The sequence below is a fragment of the Otolemur garnettii genome, unplaced genomic scaffold, assembly GCF_000181295.1.
Source record: "Otolemur garnettii isolate 467f Iridium unplaced genomic scaffold, OtoGar3 scaffold00247, whole genome shotgun sequence".
In the NCBI taxonomy this organism is placed as follows: Eukaryota; Metazoa; Chordata; class Mammalia; order Primates; family Galagidae; genus Otolemur; species Otolemur garnettii.
The window spans coordinates 1667209-1688288 of NW_003852642.1; the positions used below are offsets into that span (position 1 = coordinate 1667209).

The window sequence follows — 21080 nt, forward strand, 5'->3', positions numbered from 1 at the left end:
CAGTAGTGTATTTTTGATATTGCTTCAATTGCCTGGGGGGTCCTCCTCATAAAATATTTGCCCAGGCTGATTTCTTCAAGAGCTTTCCCTGCACTTTGTTCTAGTATTTTTATTGTTTCATGTCTTAAGTTTAAATCTTTAATGCAGTGAGAGTCTATCTTAGTTAAAGGTGAGAGGTGTGCATCCAGTTTCAGTCTTTTATAGGTCACCAGCCAGTTCCCCCTGCACCATTTGTTAAATAGGGATCTTTTCCCCACTGAATGTTTTTAATTGGCTAGTCAAAGATCAAATAATGGTAAGTAGCTGGGTTCATCTCTTGATTCTCTTTCTGTTCCATACATCTACCCCTCTGTTTTTGTGGCAGTACCATGCTTTTTTGATAGCTATCGATTTATAGTATAGTTTGAGGTCTGGAAGCATAATTCCGCCTGCTTTGTTTTTATGTCTGAGTAATGTCTTGGCTATTCAAGTTTTTTTCTGATTCCATATAAAACAAAGTATTATTTTCCCGAGATCTTTAAAGTATGACAGTGGAGCTTTAATAGGGATTGCATTAAAATTGAATATTGCTTTGGATAACATGGACATTTTAACAATGTTGGTTCTTCCCAGCCATGAGCATAGTATGTTTTTCCATTTGTTAAAATCTTCAGCTACTTCTTTTCTTAGAGTTTCATAGCTTTCTTTATAGACATTTTTCATGTCCTTTGTTAGGTACACTCCCAAATATTTCATCTTCTTTGGCACTACTGTGAATGGAATAGAGTCCTTGATTATTTTTTCAGCTTGAGTATTGTTGGTATATATAAAGGCTACAAATTTATTTATATATACAGGTTGATTTTGTAACCTGAGATGCTGCTGTATTCCTTGATCACTTATAAAAGTTTCATAGTAGAATCCCTGGTGTTGTCCAGATATACAATCATATCATCTGCAAAGAGTGAAAGTTTGATCTCTTCTGACCCTATATGGATACCCTTGATCACCTTTTCTTCCCTAATTTCGATGGCTAAGACTTCCATTACAATGTTAAAAAGCAGTGGAGACAAGGTAATGTTGCCTGGTTTCTGATCTGAGTGGATATGATTTCAATTTAAAACCATTAAATACAAAATTGGCTGTGGGTTTGCTATAGATGGCCTCTATCAGTTTAAGAAATGTCCCTTCTATACCAATTTTCCTAACTGTTCTGATCATGAATTGATGCTAGATAATATCAAAGGCTTTTTCTGCATCAATTGAGAGAATCATATGGTCTTTGTTTTTTAATTTGTTTATGTGATGAATTACATTTATAGATTTATGTATATTGAACCAGCATTGAGACTCTGTGATAAAAACCACTTCGTCATGGTGTATAATTTGTTTGATGTGTTGCTGGATTCTATTTGTTAGGATCTTGTTGAATATTTTTACATCAATATTCATTAGTGATATTGCTCTCTAATTTTCTTTTCTTATTGGGTCTCTTCCTAGTTTAGGGATCAAGGTGATGTTTGCTTCATAGAGTGCATTGGGTAGTATTCCTTCTTTTTCTATATTTTGGAAAAGGTTGAGTAATAAGGTACTAGTTCATCTTTAAAAGTTTGGTAGATTTCTGATGTGAAGCCGTCTGGTCCTGGGCTTTTCTTTTTAGGGACATTTTGTATAGTTGATGCTATTTTAGAACTTGATATAGCCTTTTCAATATTTCCACTTGATTCTGGCTAAACTTGGAAGGTGGCCTACTTCCAATTATTGGTCAATTTCCTTTAGATTTTCATATTTCTGAGAATAAAGTTTCTCCTAATATTCATTAAGGATTTTTTTAATTTCTGAGGAGTCTGTTGTTATTTCATCTTTACCATTTCTGATTGATGAAATTAGAGGTTTCACTCTTTTTTTCTTAGTTCAGTTAGCCAAATTTTCATCTATTTTATTGATCTTTTCAAAAAAACAACTTTTTGATATATTGATGTGTTGTATAATCTTTTTGTTTTCAATTTCACTTAATTCTGCTCTAATTTTGGTTATTTCTTTTCCTCTGCTTGGTTTGGGATTGGAATGTTCTTCCTTTTCCAGTTGTTTGAGATGTCCCATTAAATTGTTTACTTCATCTCTTTCCGTTCTCTTTAGGAAGGCTTGCAGTGCTATAAATTTCCCTCTTAGGACTGCATTTGCAATATCCCAGAGGTTCTGATAATTCATGTCTTCATTATCATTTTGTTCCAAAAATTTGGTAATTTCCTTCTTAATCTCATCTATGACCCATCTATCATTCAACATAAGATTATTTAGCTTCCATGTTTTTGTAGGAATATGCAGATTCGTGTTATTACTGAGTTGAACTTTAATTCCATGACAATCTGAGAAGATATAAGGAATAATTTCTATTCTTTTAAATTTTCTGAGGTTAGATTTGTGACCTAAGATGTGATCAATTTTGGAGTAGGATTCATGGGCTGATGGGAAAAATGTGTATTCAGTTTTGTTACAGTGAAATGTTCTGTAAATATCTGTTAAATCCAAATTTTGAATGTTTAACTTCAAATCTAAAATTTCTTTGCTTAGCTTCTTATTGGAGGATCTATCCAACACTGCCAGAGGAGTGTTAAAATCTCCAACTATTAATGAGCTGGGGGAAATCAAGTTGCTCATGTCTGTCAGAGTGTCACTTATAAATTGAGGTGCATTCTGGTTGGGTGCATAAACATTAATAATGGAATTCTCATCATATTGAATGTTACCCTTAACAAATATGAAACGGCCATCCTTATCTTTCCTTATTTTTGTTGGTTAAAGCCTATTGTATCTGCAAATAAAATTGCAACACCTGCTTTTTTCTGATTTCCATTTGCCTGAAATATTGATGACCATTGCTTAACCCTGAGTCTATAGTTATCTTTTAAGGTAAGATGAGATCTTGTAGGCAACAGATATCTGGCCTGAGTTTTTGTATCCAGTCAGCCAACTTGTGCATCTTTAGAGGATAATTTAAACCATTCACATTAATTGAGAATATTCATAAGCCTGGCAAAATTTTGGGTATTGAGTTTTTCAAAAGTCCTGTGGATATTTTTAATCATTTCGCCCCTGTGGAAGTTGGGATTTGATCAAAATTTTCTGAGTGAGTTTACTTTGGTAGTAGAGGATTGCACTGGTCATTATGGAGGATAGGTCCAAGAATATCCTGGAGAGCTAGTTTAGTTATGACAAATTTCTTCAACATGTTTATGTCATTAAAGTATTTAATTTCTCCATCATAAATGAAATTCAGTTTAGCTGGATACAGGATCCTGGGCTGACAATTCTTTTGTTTTAGGAGATTAAAAGTCGATGACCACCCTCTTCTAGCTTGAAAGGTTTCAGCAGAGAGATCTGCAGTCATTCTAATATTCTTCCCCATGTAGGTTATGGTTTTCTTACATCTGGCTGCTTGCAGTATTTTCTCTTTCACATTAACTTTGGTGAAGTTAATTATGATGCGTCTGGGAGCTGTCTTATTCAGATTGAGTCGTGCTGGGGTTCTGAAACTGTCTGGTATCAGAATTTCAGAATCTTTTGGCTTGTCTGGGAAGTTCTCTTTGATTATCTCATGCAGTAGAGCATCCAGGCCTTTTGAAGCAACCTCGTCACCTTCAAGGATTCCTATAAGGTGAATATTAGTTTTCTTGGAATTATCCCAGAGCTCTCTGAGAGAATGATATGTTTTTGCTCTCCACTTCTCTTCCTCTTTGAGTGTTTGGGAGTATTCAAAAACTTTGTCTTCAATGTCAGAAATCCTTTCTACTTCCTCCTCCATTCTGTTACTGAGGGATTCTACTGTATTTCTCAGATCTTTAAGGGCTGCAAGTTCTTGTCTCAATGTATCAAAATCTTTGGTGATTTTGTCTTTGAATTCATTGAATTCTTGAGACAATTTTTGAAATGTTCCCTGAATTTCTAATTCCAATTTTACCTTCATTCTATTGATTTTATTTGCAATCCAAATTCTGAATTCAATTTCTGACATCTCAGCCATTTGTTTATGAATGGGATCTTCTGGTATATCTGCCATGTCATTCCTTGGAGGAGTTGATCTACTCTGATTATTCATGTTGCCGGAGTTTTTCCTCTGATTCAAACTTATGAGTATTTTACACCATTGGCTAGATGAGCGGATAAGATGAAGTTGGTTTGGCAACTTCTGGAGTACTGATTAACCAGCTCTTTGCCCAAGAGCTGGGACTGGTGTCTTTACCTTTTCCCTATACAGTGCTATGGCCTGAGACCTGCTTGGTGTGGTGGGACTAAATGGCTCTGTCTTGTTTTCAGCTAGTCTCTGTCCAATTCTGGTGAATCAATAACTCTGGGTTGAAGTCTCAGCTGTGGAGAAATACCAGCAACTAAGTCACCCTGCCCCCCCACACAAGCAACAACTGGAAAAGGAAAATCAAACCTTCCCACAACCACACACCCAAGGTACCATTTTGGATAGCCCTCAGGTGATTGGCCCAGGTCAAGAGTTCCAAATCAATTGTCCCAGTCAGCACCCAGTCTCAAGTGGGAGAGTTCAAAAGACCCCCTAGATAGCAGGGGTTCTGCTGGAAGCTTGAGTAAGACTCACTCCAGTGCTCTGTGGAGTCAGAAAGACCCACCCAGAAAATGAATTATTTAGGAAGGTTGATGCCTCCTTCCGACCTTGCACCTCTGTCACACCCAGTCGCTGGTAACCCTGCAGGGCTGTGACCTGATGAGCAGATCCTCTAGGGGGTTGCACCTGTCTGAGTCACAGGGAGATCTATGTCTCCTCTGCCAGACTTCCTGCACTCTGCCACCAGCCAGCAGGGAGAGCTGAAGTCTTGCTACCTCAGATGCTTAATGGGGCAATTTACTCAGTTCCAGCCCTGCCCCAGATTGATGTTGCTGCCACTTATATTGTCACACTAATAAACATATTAGTGTTTTTGTTCCAGCTATATTCCCCTGCAGGCCAGACTCTGTTTGAGTTCACAGAAACTGAGGCTCAGCCCCACCTGTGCTGCTACTGTTGTGCCAATTCTCACGGAGCTGGTGTCTCTGTCTTAGCTGCACTCTGTGTTGGGACAGGCATGGTTCAAGCTCCCATTCAGATCTCAGTTCCTGCCTTTCCCTGGACTGGTACTTGCAGATAGCTCTCAGTGTCCATTTCTCCCTAGCCTGGTGTTGTTGCCCCACTTGCTTTTGTCTCAGCTATGTACCCCTGAGGGCTGGGTGCTTCTTAGGCTCACTAAAGCAGCACTTCTGACTCAGTCCCACCCTGGGAATATGCCATCTCTACACATGCGTATTCTAGTCTCCATCCCTGCCACATCCCACCCAGGAAGGTACCGCCTAAGGCAAACCCCTTACTCATGGGGCATGTGTTTCCATCCCAGATCTGCTCCACTAGAGGTGGGGAGTGTCTCTCCAAAATATCCCCAGGGGTGTGAGCCCCATTGTTCCCGTTGCTGCCTCTACTGTCTGTGCCACAGGGCACCACTTCTCCCTCTCCCTCTCGGTCCATACTCCTCTCTTTACTCCCATTTCACAGAATCAGCACAGAACTACAACAGCCTGTGCCTTCTCCACACCTCTCAAGTAAATGCCCCAGAATCTGGGCTCAATGGGGTACAGGCTTCAAGTCCTCGGAGGTGAGAGTGGAGGGGAGCACTGGGAGTTCAGAACTGCAGGTAGAGAATATATACAGTTTTATGCCTGTCAGGAGAGTGCTACTAGTGTTAATGGGTCTTCTCTGGGGAAGGAGTTCCAGGTTTTAGTGGGTCTCTCCTGTGGGATAAAATAGGAGGAGATCTGAACTCTGTTCGCTTATTTGTTGAAAATATACCGCAAATTGTTCTCATGGGGGAGGGTAATCCTATCCACTTGGCAATGGATTTTGTAAATGTTGTTTGTTTCCTTCGGGTCACAGCTCACCTCAACAGGGTTGATGTGCATTCTTCAACCCTCTCTCTTGGCTCAGCTCCAAACCATCAGCTTACTTGCTAAATTTCTGTCATTTAACTCTCCTTCTGGAAAGCTGGCTCTGTGGAAAGCTGGCTTCAGCCAGTCATCTAGCCTCCACCCCCTCATTTCTTAATAGTTTTGAAATGTACCATTGCATCATGCACATTAGGTGAGGTCCCCCCAAATACCTTCCCTCTTCCTATATCCCCCCTTCTCTCCCTTCTCTCTCCTTTTCCCTTCTACTTTCTGGATTATTAAAAAATTGGAATGCTTATATCAAACTGGTTAAGATATCCTTCACCTCACTTACTATTTGTTGTGTTAACACATTTATACTGTACTCAATAGTTTTGACATGTACCCTTACATTGTGCACAAGAAATCAATTTATAGACAGAATCACAGGCCCTTCAAGGGCTCCAAGAAATAATTTTTCCTTGCTTTTCCTAGCTCTTGGGAAAGGAAAAGACCTGCCAACATATCTCAACTCCCTGACTCCATATCTACAAATCTACCTGTATCCTTTTTCTCCTTCCCCTTTTCTGAGTTTCATCTCTCCATCAAGGCTTGGAGCCCCCACTCTCTTGAGATTGGTCAGAGCCCTTACACACATAATTGGTCATTATTATATTGTCAAATTATTTCTCTTTCTCCATTGATTTTTATAATTTAGATATGTTCAAATATTTCACATTTTAAAATAATTCCTTTACTACTCCCTTTAATTCTGTCCCTCTCTAGACACTTCATTAAATAGCTCCTTTCCTTTCAGAGTAAAGTGTCCTTAAAGAGTAAGCTCTCAGTGCATCCAAGCAGAGGGGTGAAGGGCTTAGACTCCAGAGTCAAGAGCCAGACCTTGAATTTCCACACCATCACTGACCAGCTCTTTCAGCTTTGAGGAAATTTCTTATACTCTCCTAGTCCATCCTGCACCCAGAGTCAGGTTTACATGGTGAATGAGATGGAGACATAAAACATCTTTTGAGTGCAGAATATGTTCAGAATTGATTTTCATTCTTGCTCTGCAAGAGCTTACAAATTCTGACATAAATTATCTTTCTGACATTACTTCCCACCCCAGGCTTTGCCCATAGCAGTTCAACCTTTGGGGGCTACCCATTCCTCTGGCCTCCAAATCCTGGGTACATTATTACATCTCAGTGTGACCAGTCAAAATGCAACCTAGTCTTCAGAAGAGCTTAAACATGACCTCCTCTTTATAAAGGCTTTTTTCTGGCATGTGGAGTCCAAAGCAATCTCTCTGTCTAATTTCAAAACATGAGGTGAAATCACATATAGAACTTAGCAATGCAACATTTTATTATGGTAATTTTGTGCGAGACTTGCTGTTCTTTACAAGACTATGGCCATAAATGATGGAGATCATAACTTAGTTAATTCAACAGATATTTACAGTGTCCAGAGCAGAAGTGGCACAGATATATGAGAGATTAAATATCAGAATACATCTATGCTCTTTAGAAAATAGCTGCCTCTCTTAACCCTTCATGTGCCCATCACTCTCTGGACCCCCCAAGTCCCTCTACTCCAATATTATATTGCCCTACAATCCAGCTACCATAAAGATGATGAGTGGTACAACAAGAGGCTCCCGGACACTGTTTAAGCCAGCATTCTTTCTAATGGGTTAATACCTTTGTCCTACTTACAATATTTTTGTGTGTTTCTTGTTGTTTTTTTTTAGACAGGATCTCCCTCTGTTGCCCAGGCTACAGTGCATTGGCATCATCATACCTCACTGCAACCTCAAACTCTTGGACCTCTCCTGCCTTGGCTTCTCAAGTACATGGGACTGTAGGCACACACCACTATCACTGCTAATTTTTTCTACTTTTTGTAGAGACAAGGTCCCATTGTGTTATTCAGGCTGGTCTCAAACTCCTGGTTTCAAGCAATCTTCCTGCCTTAGCCTCCCAAAGTGCTAGGATTACAGGCATGAGCCATTGCTTCCAGGCTACCAGTTATATTTTGAATATCACCTCTGATTAATGCCCATTCTTTCTAAAACTTGTTACATAAAGTGAAATATACAGATAAGATCTGAAAATGGGAAGAACTTCTCTGTCAGAGTAATTCAGTTAATTTTTTCATAATCTGAAATACTTTAATGACAAAAAAAGTACATTAATTTTTTTCAGTAATATTGGGTAAGGAATAGTCAAGAAAAAGAAATTATTGATTCAGTTAAGTTATTCCAGATGATGGGTTTCCATAGAGAAGTTTTACTGAGAAATTAACAAATGTTTATAAGTATTAGATTTTTCAAAATTAAATTTCCATTGGAGAAAATATTCTAAGTTTATATAAAATATTTTACTAGGAAATACATTTAAAAATACCAAAAGCAATAAGTAAGGCACAAAAGACTAGATATGCTAAATAATAAACATTCTATGCAAATTAAGTGTTAGAGGAAGGTGCTACTGACACAAACATAGTTGGCTGAATAAAGTGGATATCATTAATCTATACATTCCCTAATAAAAATATATATCATAGGGCTGGTGCCTGTGGCTCAAAGGAGTAGGGTACCAGCCCTATATACCAGAGGTGCTGGGTTCAAACCCGGCCTCAGCCAAAGAAAAACAAAACAAACAAACAAAATATATATATATATACACACACACACATATATGTGTGTGTGTGTGTGTGTGTGTGTGATAAAGGAGGCAGTTTGATAAAGTAAGGGCAGCTTAAGCATAATTTAATTTGACTTTAGGAAATTTGCTCCACTTCTATAAATCTCTTGAATAAAGATAATTCCTAGTTTACGGAGTTGTCTTAAAATAAATAATCTTTAAAGGACTTAACAATATCCTGTGTTTCTAAAGACCTTTCTAACATTACTGTTCTTTGGAGGGTTCCAATAGCTTGGTATCATAGGATTTTATAATTACCACTACTGTTAATATATAAATATCAATCCATGGTAGGAGATTACTTTTTATGTATTTTTAAAATTCTGAATAATTTAGAGTAAAATATAAATATGTAAAAACCATAGGAATAAAATAAATGATTTGCCAAAAATTCAAATCTATGATCAATTTTTAAAACTGAATTAGTAATTTTAATAAAACCACACTTTACTCAATTTTATTTATTGTAAAAGTAGCCAAGGATGTACTAAGAGAAGTATTTGCAACTCATGTTCCAAAGCTTTTTCCATTTTTTATTGCTAGGATGATGTAAGGAAGGTTTGACAGAGTAAAAAGCTCTGAATTCAGTGGTTGTAGAAAAGGCGTGCCATAACTCTGTTACACGTCGGAGGAGTCATTTTCTCCGTTTGTACTTTCATTTCATAATCCAACAGATACGTGGGTTACAGCAGATTGTGATACTAAATTTCATGAACTTAAGAAAATCTCAAGAAAGCTCCAGTCCTTTCCTGTGGAATAAATGTTCATAGGCACAAACTAAATTTGTATATGATTTCATAGGCCTCGCCTCGAGAATTCATTCTTAGACTTTGAAGGCTTTTTCCAAGCCTACCGTCTTAGCAAGCTTTCAAATACCAAAGAAAACATTAGCGGACAATTTTATTGTAGTAGCTGATAAGAAGATGCTGCCATCTAGTGGCAATGTTTATCAACATCCTAAAACGATATTACAAGTAAAAACAAAATTTGATCCTCATGTTGTAAAATGTTAAAATTTCACGGAAAAAGGTCATTTTGAGGGAAGATTTATTAACTGAGAAATTAGAGAAGGAATAATAAACTAATCAACATTTAGTGCTAATTAAATACTCTGTTCAAGGCACTGTATTAAATTCTGATGAAAAAGAAGCAGCATCTCCTTCCAACATATGGTAAAGAAAAATTTCCCTATTACTAAGATAATAAAATTGTATAAAATTTAATCACAAGAAGATGATGTCCTACATCTTTATCATATCCATAAAGATGACCAAACTCATGGAATTTTCATCAAACTAAAAAGTATTAATAATATTAAAAATGGAAACATTAGCCCAACGTTTCTGAGCACTTACTTATAACATATAATTTAATTTTCATAATAATGTAATGGCCTAGATAAGGTTCTCCCCATTTCATAGATGGATTATAATTGTTTTAACTATCTGTAATTTCTATATTGGTTCTTATTTTCAATTTTGCAATATGTAGTCTTACTTGTATAATCTGATTATACCTGTCGCATTCATATTTAAATTTTCTCTCTTTTTTCCTATAGTAGTCAGGGTTCTCCAGAGAGACACAGCCAATGGGAGACATAGATGTAGAGATAGGTACAGATATAAATAGATACGGATATAAATACAGATATAGATATGAGATACTTGTTACAGGAAATTAGCTCTTGTGATTATGGAGACTAAGTTTCAGGATAGCCACCTGCAAGCTGGAGATCTAACATGCAGCTCAAATCCAAAAGCCTCAGAACTAAGGAAGACGATGGTCTAACTGGTCACTCTGAGGCCAGAGGAACTGAGGGCCCAGGGGTCACTGCTGTAAGTCTGAGTTTAAAGGCTGGAAAGCCCAGAGTTCTGATGGTCAAGGGCAGTAGAAGAAGAGTGTGCCATTTTGTTCTATGTGCCCCCGCCCCCGACTGGATGGTGGCCTGCTCACACCAAGGTCAGATTGTTCCCACTCAGTCTACCAACTCACCTGTCATTCTTCTGGGGAAACACCCTCACAGATATACACAGAAATAATGTTTTGCCAGTGATCCAGGTGTCCCTTAATATAGTGAAGTGAACACCTAAACCTAACCATCTCTGTCTCTCTCACACTGAATTTAAAGCATTAAAAATGATTTTTAACCTAGCCGGGCATTGTGGCATGCACCTGTAGTCCCAGCTACTTGGGAGACTGAGGCAAGAGAATCATTTAATTGCAAGAGTTTGAAGTTGCTGTGAGCTGTAATGCCACAGCACTCTACCGAGGGTGACAAAGTGAGACTTCATCTAAAAAAAAATTATTTTTAACAGATTGTTTTTCTTCTTGATAAGAGATAGAAAACTGTGAAAAGATAGATGTTTTTTAATCCCTCTCTTTCCACAACATCCTCTTTAAACCTTTATCCCTCTTTCCTCCAAGTTCCATGTATAATGTGTTTGTCTGCCCAATCAGATGCCCCTTTCCCTTCTTTTGGCAACAGAACTGCTATTTCAGTGTAGATAACTTGTCCCTCCCACCTCTAGTGGGGCTAAACCTCCCAAACCACAGCAATAAGCCCCTGATCCAGGAGAAGAAGTCAGTCAGAGAGCACCACTACCCCGGGCACAGCTGCCACATAAGCAAACAAACAATAATCAAAGGCAGGATTTGTTTCTCTTTAAGGGTATCAAATAGTGACAGAGAAGATGAGTAGAAACCTCTCACAACTATATTCTCCCTATTTTATTTTAATGCATTAAGACTTAAAAAGTCAAACAAATAGTCAACCAAGGGTGTCATGCAGATGTCATGCCTCCACCTCCTCCTTCAAAGCAGGGATTTGTGTCTGTTTGAACTAAGTTTTCCTATGTGTGATAGAAAATCTGAAAATGACAATAACTTAAACAAATAGTTTTAAGGACTTTATTTTCTTTCTCTCTAAAACATGTCAGGAGGCAACCAATGCAGGGCTGGTATGGCTGCCGTACACTGTTACGAATCCAAATGTTTCCTCATGGCACAAGATGACTGCTTAAGGTCCAGCTGTTACATTTACATTCAGGTCACAGGAAGGAGACAGGTGAGGAAGAACACTAACCTGAAATTCTAAGGAGATTTTCCAGAAGCGCCTGACAAATCTTTCATTTACATGCCATTGATTAGTACTCTGTTGTGTAGCAATCGCCACCTACAGAGGAGATTGGAAAACATAGCCTTTAATCTTCATTGCAATGTGCCCAATTATAAATGTGGCTTCTATTAAACAATAGGAGAATGAAAGACAGAATTCCTCTTTACAAGTTTTTGCAGCAGAGATACTATAATTTTGTAGGCTTCTTTTCTTCTTAGCCATTATTTTTCCCTAGGTGCTCTTACTATCATTATGAAATTTGTATAATAGATATCAATAAAAGAAGTTTTACTGCTGTGTGGAGACCTGAGTTAGAATCCCAGCCCCACTGCATATAAACTAAAAGATCCTGCCCCCATCAGGAGATATATTTGGCCTTTCTTCCTTTGAGTAGTTCTGACTCCTCACTCTTCTTTTGTTGAAGTAGTACTAATCCTCAGCTGCTTTGTCTTCATGTGAAAGCTTCTGCCCTCACTCCAAAGTAGGAAGAAGCTGTTCCTGGCTCACTCACTGCTGAATCTACAGGACATGGAATAATGCCTTCTATTTAGGAGTTACCACATCTTTGTTGACTTAATAAATTATTTTGGCAGTTAAAAATCCTGTTAAGAAAGATATTTAGTAGCAAATGATTTATTCAGAAATATTTATGATTTAGTCTAAAATAGACTACAATAATATATGATATGAAATTTTATTATAAAATATTATGTATAAATACATATAGAAAAATACTGGAATAACATAAACAATGGTTTTAGCAGAGATTATCTATATAAAAAAATCATATGACAAGAATATGTGCTTTTCAAGATCTTATCATCTTATAAAATAAACTTTCTGCATTTATACATTTCTGAAATTCTGTATATACTATACAAATATATAAGTATAAAATGCTAGAAATAAATGTAACTGTAAATGTAACAGTTTAGCCACTATTTTTCCTTATGAGTAGTAAAATTGTATATGGGTCTTATCTTCTTTGTGTTCTACTTTTCAAATATTGTGCAATAATTTCAGGTATCCAAAAATGTGTTTTTATTACTTTTCCTATCTGTTACTGACAAGTCTGTTGTCTATCAATATCATGAGATTTACTTTTAACCTATTATATTTAGCATTAAAATTTCTCATGAGATTCAAGGAGGTTGGAGTTACTAATCCATCATTCTGCATTCACACAACCTGAAAATCTAAGATAGACAGACTTGATTCATTCTGAAATTTGGGTTCTGCATAAAAAGATACTTTAGATGCACAGATTTTAAAAATAAGTCCTCCATTCCCATTCCTGACCAGAAGGAAGGAAAAAACTCTTCCTTCAATTGGTTATAAAACTTTCTTCCTTTGAGTGAGACAGGACATGTGGGATAGCCCATCTTTACAGTATCGCCAAACATAATGAGATGAACAAAATCTAATCCTCTGAGCTACATTATTGCTCTCATTGTTATAGCTGACCAGGGATGCCAAGAAAATGCTAGACTGATTTAGATTAGTCACTGTTGAGAAAGAGTGAGGCCACTGTGGCCAGAAAAACTATTCAGAAAAGCTACTGATTGCCTCAAAGGATTCCAGTGTTACCTCCCTCATCCCAGTGGAGACATGAGACTCACAGTGACCCCTCTGGTCCTCAGGCAAAAGATCCTGATAACCAGATTAGGACTATGACCAGGTGCTGGTTGGACAACTTGGGGGACAAAGGCTCTTTTTTAACTGTTGCGTATTTATCATAGTCCAAAATTATAAAGGAAAAAATACCAAGTTTATTCGTGGCCACTACAACATTATACTTAGAGGTTAGAAATTCTACTGTTTGGGGAGAGGCAGCAAACAGCAGAATGCTCAAGAACCTTCCTTAGGTGCAGAAATCCAATAACAGAGCCCTGAGGAAATGTTTGTGGTTCAAGGTCATGAGGAAGGACAATTTCTTAGAAATGGAATTTGACTTTCTGAGCATGAAGTTTAAACGTTTATTTTTCTTTCTCATGGAAAGGAGGGGACAGGGCTGGTAGCAAAAATAGTAGCTGATTAGGCAACTACTCCCTTGTCCATTTATTCAGAAACATCACTAAGTGGCCTAGAATCACAGAAATATTGCAAGTTCATTTATTTCAATTAGAAGCAAGTTTTTATCCCCCTTTTCCTAGACTGTATATGAATTTGGGTCTTGATGAAAGAGCTTCTTCTTTATAGATAATCCGATTGATGGGATCATCAAAACTGGGGGCATTGCAACGCAGACACTGACTGTCCATTAGAGAGAAAGCCTGGCCAACTTGCGGTTTATGGTCAGCATACGTATAAATGACTTCCATCCAGGGTACAGATCATTTATGATAAAAACAAGAGGAGGAGGCTGTGCTTCCCAGAAGCAGAATAGAGTCTCGCAATGGAAGTAAAGAAGTCAAATAGAAGAATATTCAGATGTTAGGCCACTGAAGTTAATTAGAGCTTAAGATTCACTCCAGGATTAAAGAGTTAATCCTGGATGATGAAGACAGAAGAGATCGTTACACTGTTCTATTAAAAATCCCATGATAAAATAGTTTTAAGTAAAAATATGTTGGAAGACATGTTAATATATTGAGAGATGAATATTGGGTAAATGTCTCAGATATTATATTGGAAAAGAATTTGAAATTAAGAGATGTCATGAAATATTATGGCTTTCATCAGCCCAACAGCATAAAACCTACCCCGACTATAACACGGCATCTGCATAACATGGCAAGTACATAGAGCTCTCAGCTCCAGAAGATATGTGGATACCCTGGATGGCAAGAGAAGCCACTGATCATACACAGAAGAATCAAAGAACCTCTGCTGTGAGGCATAGCCCAAACCTTGGAAATTTTCCATCCTGCAACAAACAAACAAACATAAAAGAACAGTCACCTTATTTTGCTATTAGCAGCAAACACATTCATATATGATATTGCTCACCCCATCTTCCATTTAACTAATCATTTCAAAGATAAATACGTAATATAAATTAAATTGAAGAACTTTCCAAGCTAAAATATGAATTCTTTCAATATCATCCTTTTGGCACTGTTCATGTCTCTCTAGTTGTTGTCTAGCTCACAAGTCATTCCTTCTGCCTGGAACAAATGTAGCATTGAAGCCATAATTTTCCCTAGTCCCAGTATCATCTCCAGATGTTCTGATTTCCAGTTCCCTGCAGAACTTTTCACCCTCTCTGAACTGAAACCACTCTATCATCAATTCCTGTAAATAATGCAATATTCAAAGCATATTCAACTTTCCCTGGAGTGGATAGAAGGATCATGACAGTATTATTCTACTAACATTGCCTAAGAAAGTATTCATTGATTCAGCAAGCTCATTATGAAGCTCATTCGGGTAGGGCTTGAGATAAATCCACACCAAAGTTCTTCCTTGTATCACTACTTAGACGTGTTATATTGCTCTGTTTTCCTACTCAGGTTTAAATATATCTATAATCTAGACATAATTTGTATATTTTTAGATCATGCCCAACAAGCAAGGCTAACATGCCTGCAGATGCTGAATTATACTAATTTTTCTAACATTATTTAACATTCCATGAAAATAATTACAATTCCTCTTGAATTTTTCAAAATGTTTTCAGAAACATAAAAAGATGCTACAAAAAAAGGGTAAGTTTTATCTACTGTATTTCTTTTTTAATTTGTAAATAATAAAAATACCAACAAAAATAGTAATAAATTTTCTGTATTTTAATTAACCACTGACTTTTCAATATCCATTGCTCTGAATTTTTTAATTTCTCTGGTTTTCTCATTCAAATTCTTGTATTTTATTTATGATTTCTATAGTAAGCTATTCATATTCATATTTATCTTAAAAACTAAGAAAAACTAAAATACCAAATAATAATCATTTAAACAAATTCAGTCAAATATGTAGAGAGGCATCTGGAAATTATTCCCAGGATTTGTCTCAGAGTGGAAGAATAACATGTTTTATTTTTCTATTATCAATTATGGACCCATGAGACAAGAGAGATTTTTTAAAAGCAGGTAGTAAAATAGAATTCGTATGGCAAGATAAAATGATTTCATTCTACAAATACTATAAATGCTTTAACATCTTGGGATGATGATCAGGTCATCTAAAGATGTATGGGAGCTTTTCCTTTGATCTATTTTATGTTCTTGATGGGAATTTAAATTTTAATGAAAAACCTTTTCTTTGTTATCATTCTACCCACGGCAGCTTTCACTTCTTTATTTCTCAAGCTGTAGATGAGTGGATTCAACATGGGGATCACTGATGTGTAGAACACCGATACCACTTTATTGAGGTCCAGAGAAAAAATTGCACCTGGCCGCACATAGATAAAGAAGAGAGTCCCATACAAGATGGAAACGGCTGTTAGGTGGGAAGAACAGGTGGAAAAGGCTTTGCGCCTCCCATCAGCAGAGCGGATCCTCAGGATGGCAGTAACTATGTAAAAATAGGAGACTATAATGGTCAGGCTACTGACGACTAGTACAGCTCCAGCCACGATGAAAACTAACAATTTATTGATCCGTATGTCAGCGCATATGAGAGAAAGAATGGGAGACATGTCACAGAAGAAGTGATTGATGACATTCGAGTGACAGAAAGGAAGTCGAAAGGCAGCTGTTGTGTGTGTCATGGTGTTTAGGAAACCAGCGACATAGGGTCCAACCACCAGCTGTATGCAGAGTCTCTGAGACATGGCAACTGAGTACAGTAATGGGTTGCAGATGGCCACATAGCGGTCATAGGCCATGGAGGCCAGGAGAAGGCATTCAATGGCTACAAAGAACCCAGAGAACCACTGCTGCAAGGCACATCCCAGGAAAGAGATGGCTTTCTTTTCAGCAAAGAAGTCAGTGAGCATCTTTGGGCCCACAACTGAGGAAAAGCAGATATCCACAAAAGACAGGTGACTGAGAAAAAAGTACATAGGTGTGTGAAGGCGGGAATCGAACCAGATGAGAATAATCATGCCCAAATTTCCTGTCATAGTCATGAGGTAAAAGAGTAGAAATAGCAAGAAAAGAAAGACCTGGAGTTGGGGATGATATCTCAAGCCTACAAAAATGAATTCTGTGATCCTTGTATAGTTTTCATCAGCCATTGATTGTTGTTAGTATCTGCAGCAAAAAAAAAAAAAAAAAAATATATATATATATACACACACAATTGATAATGGATTTACTTTTAATTTTCTTTAAATTATAACATATTGCATAGGAAAAGAAATTAAGGTGGAACTTAGGAACATTGATTTAAAAAAGAAAAAGTCCAGGGTGGCGTCTGTGGCTCAAAGGAATAAAATGCCGGCCCCATATACCAGAGGTGGCAGTTTCAAACCCAGCCCTGGCCAAAAACTGCAAAGAAAGAAAGAAAGAAAGAAAAAGTCCAAATAAATTGCTAGCAGATCAAATACAGCCTAAAGAGTACTAAGGCTCAAGGGTTTTAAAGAAAAATATGGAGTTTTTAGAAAGCCTATTTTAAAAAAAAGAATCAACTGATAAATTTTGGGGGAAAATAGAGTTCAACAAGACAGTTGGAAAATCAATATGAAAAATAAAAAATAATCACATGTCAATTATAATAGAGGAAATAATATCTATCTACTTGAATTGATAAAATAATCATACATGAGCCTAATAAGTAATGTTCAATATTTATATAAAGAAAAATATAAACTATAAAACTTACTAAAATAAAGGAAAAATGACTAAATAAGTGGCATAAAAATACATTTTTATTTTATTAAAGACTTACATGTAAAGATTCATTTCCTCCTGTAAAAAATAAAATTAGCTCTTACTATAAAAGTGAAAACCTGAATGGCCACTCTTCAAGCTGAAATAACAGACACAGATAAACCCAGTGGTAGCACCAACAGAAAGCAATATTTTTCCCATAAATATGCTATAGTCATAAAGAGTCCTAACAACTCTTTTCTTTGAGTGACTGCTACTTTATTACTTAATGAGAAATCTTATTTTCTAAAATAATGGGTTATCTAAAATTTTTTGGTTTGGCATTAGTGTCAGTGGATTAAACATCTCACTCTTCTCTGGAAGATCTAAGACACTTTGACATAGCAAGGCAGTCCTCATTTTCAGCACAAACATGGAGCTTCTGATAAGAGATTTTCAGATACAATATCCTGCATCTATCTTAACTTTGTAGCTTCCAAGGAAGCAGGATCTTGTGACTTTGTTTTTAGACATGATGTTGATCTCTTAACATACAGCCCTGTTTTGCTTTAAGCCTATCAAAAGTTGGCATAGTTTAAATTTCACCTGAACTCAACTCTTCTCAATGTTACCATAATGACTCTTTTTACTTTGTTCTATGAAATACCAATGGTGCAGTCTCCCTCATTGGGATGGATCAATAGAGCTGACTTGGTCAGAAAACTGGCTCACTCCTGATTTTCTTATACTGTGTGGAAAATTTAATGTAATCCAAACAAAAGCTAAGAATAATTTCTTTTTTTTTCTTTTTTATCATTTGAGATTCATTGAGGATACAAAGAATTAGATTACACTGATTGCATTTGTTAGGTAAAGTCTCTCTTATAATTGTGTTCTGCTCCCTAGAGGTATGCCATGCACCATTAATAATCCCCATCCTCCTCCCTTCTGCCCACTCCCACCTTCCCCTATACCCCACCTTATATTAGACCATTGACTGCCTTCATATTAGCATTGAGTACATTGGATTCTTCCTTCTCCATTCTTGTGATGCTTTACTAAGAAGAATGTGTTCCAACTCAATCCAGGTTAATACAAAAGATGTAAAGTCTCCATCTTGTTAATGGCTATAATATTCCATGATATACATATACCACAGATTGTTAATCCATTCCTGGGTTAGTGGGCATTTAGGATATTTCTGCATTTTGGCAATTGTAAATTGAGCTGCCATTTCATCCTGTGATCCCATTACTAGGCATCCACCTAGAAGAAAAAAATCATTTTATTATAAGCACATTTGTACTAGACTATTTAAAAATAATTTCTAATAAACCATTCTGAGTTTAAAATTTGTAAAAGAGAAATATGATCAAAAATTTCCAAGATAATTTTGATAAAGACATTTTTAATTCCCTAGTTTTTTGGGGGGGGTGTTTGGTTTGGTTTAGTTTGGGTTTTTTTTTTTTTTTGTCCAGGGCTGGGTTTGAACCCACCACCTCCTGCATATGGGGCCAGCACCCTACTCCTTTGAGCTACAGGCACTGCCTTGATAAAGAAATTTTTTAAAGAGGGGGTGTGTTATGCCAGATACCAGCAAGGATTATAAAGTTATCATTGTAATGTAACAGTAAGCTATCATTTGTAGAATATATAAAGAGATGAATGGGGAAAAAATGGAAAATCTAAAAAAGCTAAAAGATCTATGTATACGTATGAGATCTGACAATTAAGTTTGCAAACTTGCCACTGTGCACTTACATTGGCCACATTGTACAAACAGCTCAGTAAGTAAGTTTTCATGGCAGGGTCTTACAGTTATATTAATGCTGATGTTTGGCAATGTCTTGGTGTGTGGCATTCATTGTTGTTGTGTGGTTTTGTGTGCCATTGTGAGACTGTCAGAGCTTGAATTAGAGAAAGAAATAAACATTAAATTTCTTGTTAAACTTGGCAAGAGAGAAAGTGAAGTCAGTGATATGTTAGTCCAAGTTTATGGGGATAAGGCCATGAAGAAAACGGCAGTGCAGACATGGATTAAACATTTTTCTTAGGGGAGAGAAAGCTTCACTAATGAAGAGTGGTCAAGGCAGCCAATAATGAGCAAAACTGATAAAAAAAAATTGGAAAAATTTGTCCAATTATGAGTCAAAATCATTGGCTTACTGTGAGAAAAATAACAGATCGAGTAAACATCAAGAAGGAGAAAAAATCTTAACCAGAGCAGCTCAAGGAGTAGGGCACTGGCCCCATATGCCAGAGGTGGTGGGTTCAATCCTAGCCCTTGCCCAAAAAAACTGCAACAAAAAGTAAATAAAGAAATAAGAAAATCTTAACCAAAAATCTCAGCCAACAACTCATGGCCCTTGCATCACATCAATGCACCAGCCCATACAGCACTGCCTGTGAGAGAGTTTTTAACCAGTAAACAAATAACTGTATTGTAATGCCCCCCTACGCACCTGATCTTGCCCCAATGTCTTTTTTCTTTATCCAAATATAAAGAAAATATTAAAAGGAAGACATTTTAAAGATCTTCAGGTCATCAAAGATAATACAATATCTTTGATGGCCATTCCAGAAAAAGAGTTTCAAAATTGTTTTGAAGGGTGAACTAGGTGCTGGTGTCAGTGCACAGCTTCCCAAGGGAAGTACCAGGAAGGTGACAGTAGTGAAATTCAGCAATGAGGTATGTAGTACTTTCTCTAAGATGTGCTTGCAAACTTAATTGTCAGACATTGATCCCAAATTAGTATGAAAAATGTTTATTTCAAATGAAGGTGAATTTATCATAAAAAGGTATCATAATTTCTGGATGCATTTAAACAATCTAATAGTCTTAAAACTATTCTAACCCATGCCACTTCAAATTAAAAATTTATATATATGACATATTAAAATGTAGCATTATAATTTTATTGTGGGAATAGTCTTCTTAAATAAAATATAAAATCATAAAAAATGTAGACAAGTTGATAAATTTTGCTAAAAGTTTAAATGAATGTATACCAATATACACTTTAAGTTATAAGAAGACACAAAGATTGGGGAAAATATTGAAACATACATTGCTAAAGATTTAAATCAGAAGACAAAGAAGTATCACAAATCATCAATAAAAATAGCAAATACTCATTACAATAAGAGGTAAAAGATGGGTAACATCATACCACAAGAAAAAAAGCCTCAATATCCCAATAAACATGAAAAATGTCTTACTATGTCTAACAATCACATAAACCAAATTCAAGCAACAATTATATACTATTTCCATCCATCAAATTGAGAAAATGTTAAGAAATATAGAAATGCAAAATCTGATGAGGCAGAGGCAAAGAGAAAAATTAGTGATCATTCACACTTCAGGAGGCAGGGACCCTGGATTTGCAATTTTTTACTATTATTGAAATTTTTTGAAAGTATATGTGTGATGGCTCAGAAATTCTATTATTTAGTGTCTATCCTGAGAAAACACAGAAGAGAATAAATAATAACGAAAATTTCACTATTATTCTAAAAGTTGAAAAATTGGACTCCATATAAATATTTTCCAAAAAAACAAAACCAGAAACAAACCTGTATATATTCATTCTGTAAAATTTTGTACAGTTGTTTAAAATTTGGGTAGTTCTATATGTACACATGTGATTATTTTTCCATGAT

At 36.4% G+C, this 21080-nt stretch overlaps 1 protein-coding gene across 1 annotated transcript; it reads right to left on the reverse strand.

Annotated features, from left to right (window-relative positions):
* Positions 1–15898: 15898 nt before the first annotated feature.
* LOC100956674 (olfactory receptor 1009) lies at positions 15899–16843 on the reverse strand. The gene has a single exon (XM_003802490.1). The coding sequence runs from the start codon at positions 16841–16843 to the stop codon at positions 15899–15901; it is 945 nt and encodes a 314-aa protein (XP_003802538.1).
* Positions 16844–21080: the final 4237 nt, after the last annotated feature.

Coding starts and splice junctions, on each gene's coding strand:
- LOC100956674 (XM_003802490.1), bottom strand. CDS start 16,843: ATGGCTGATGAAAACTATACAAGGATCACAGAATTCATTTTTGTAGGC.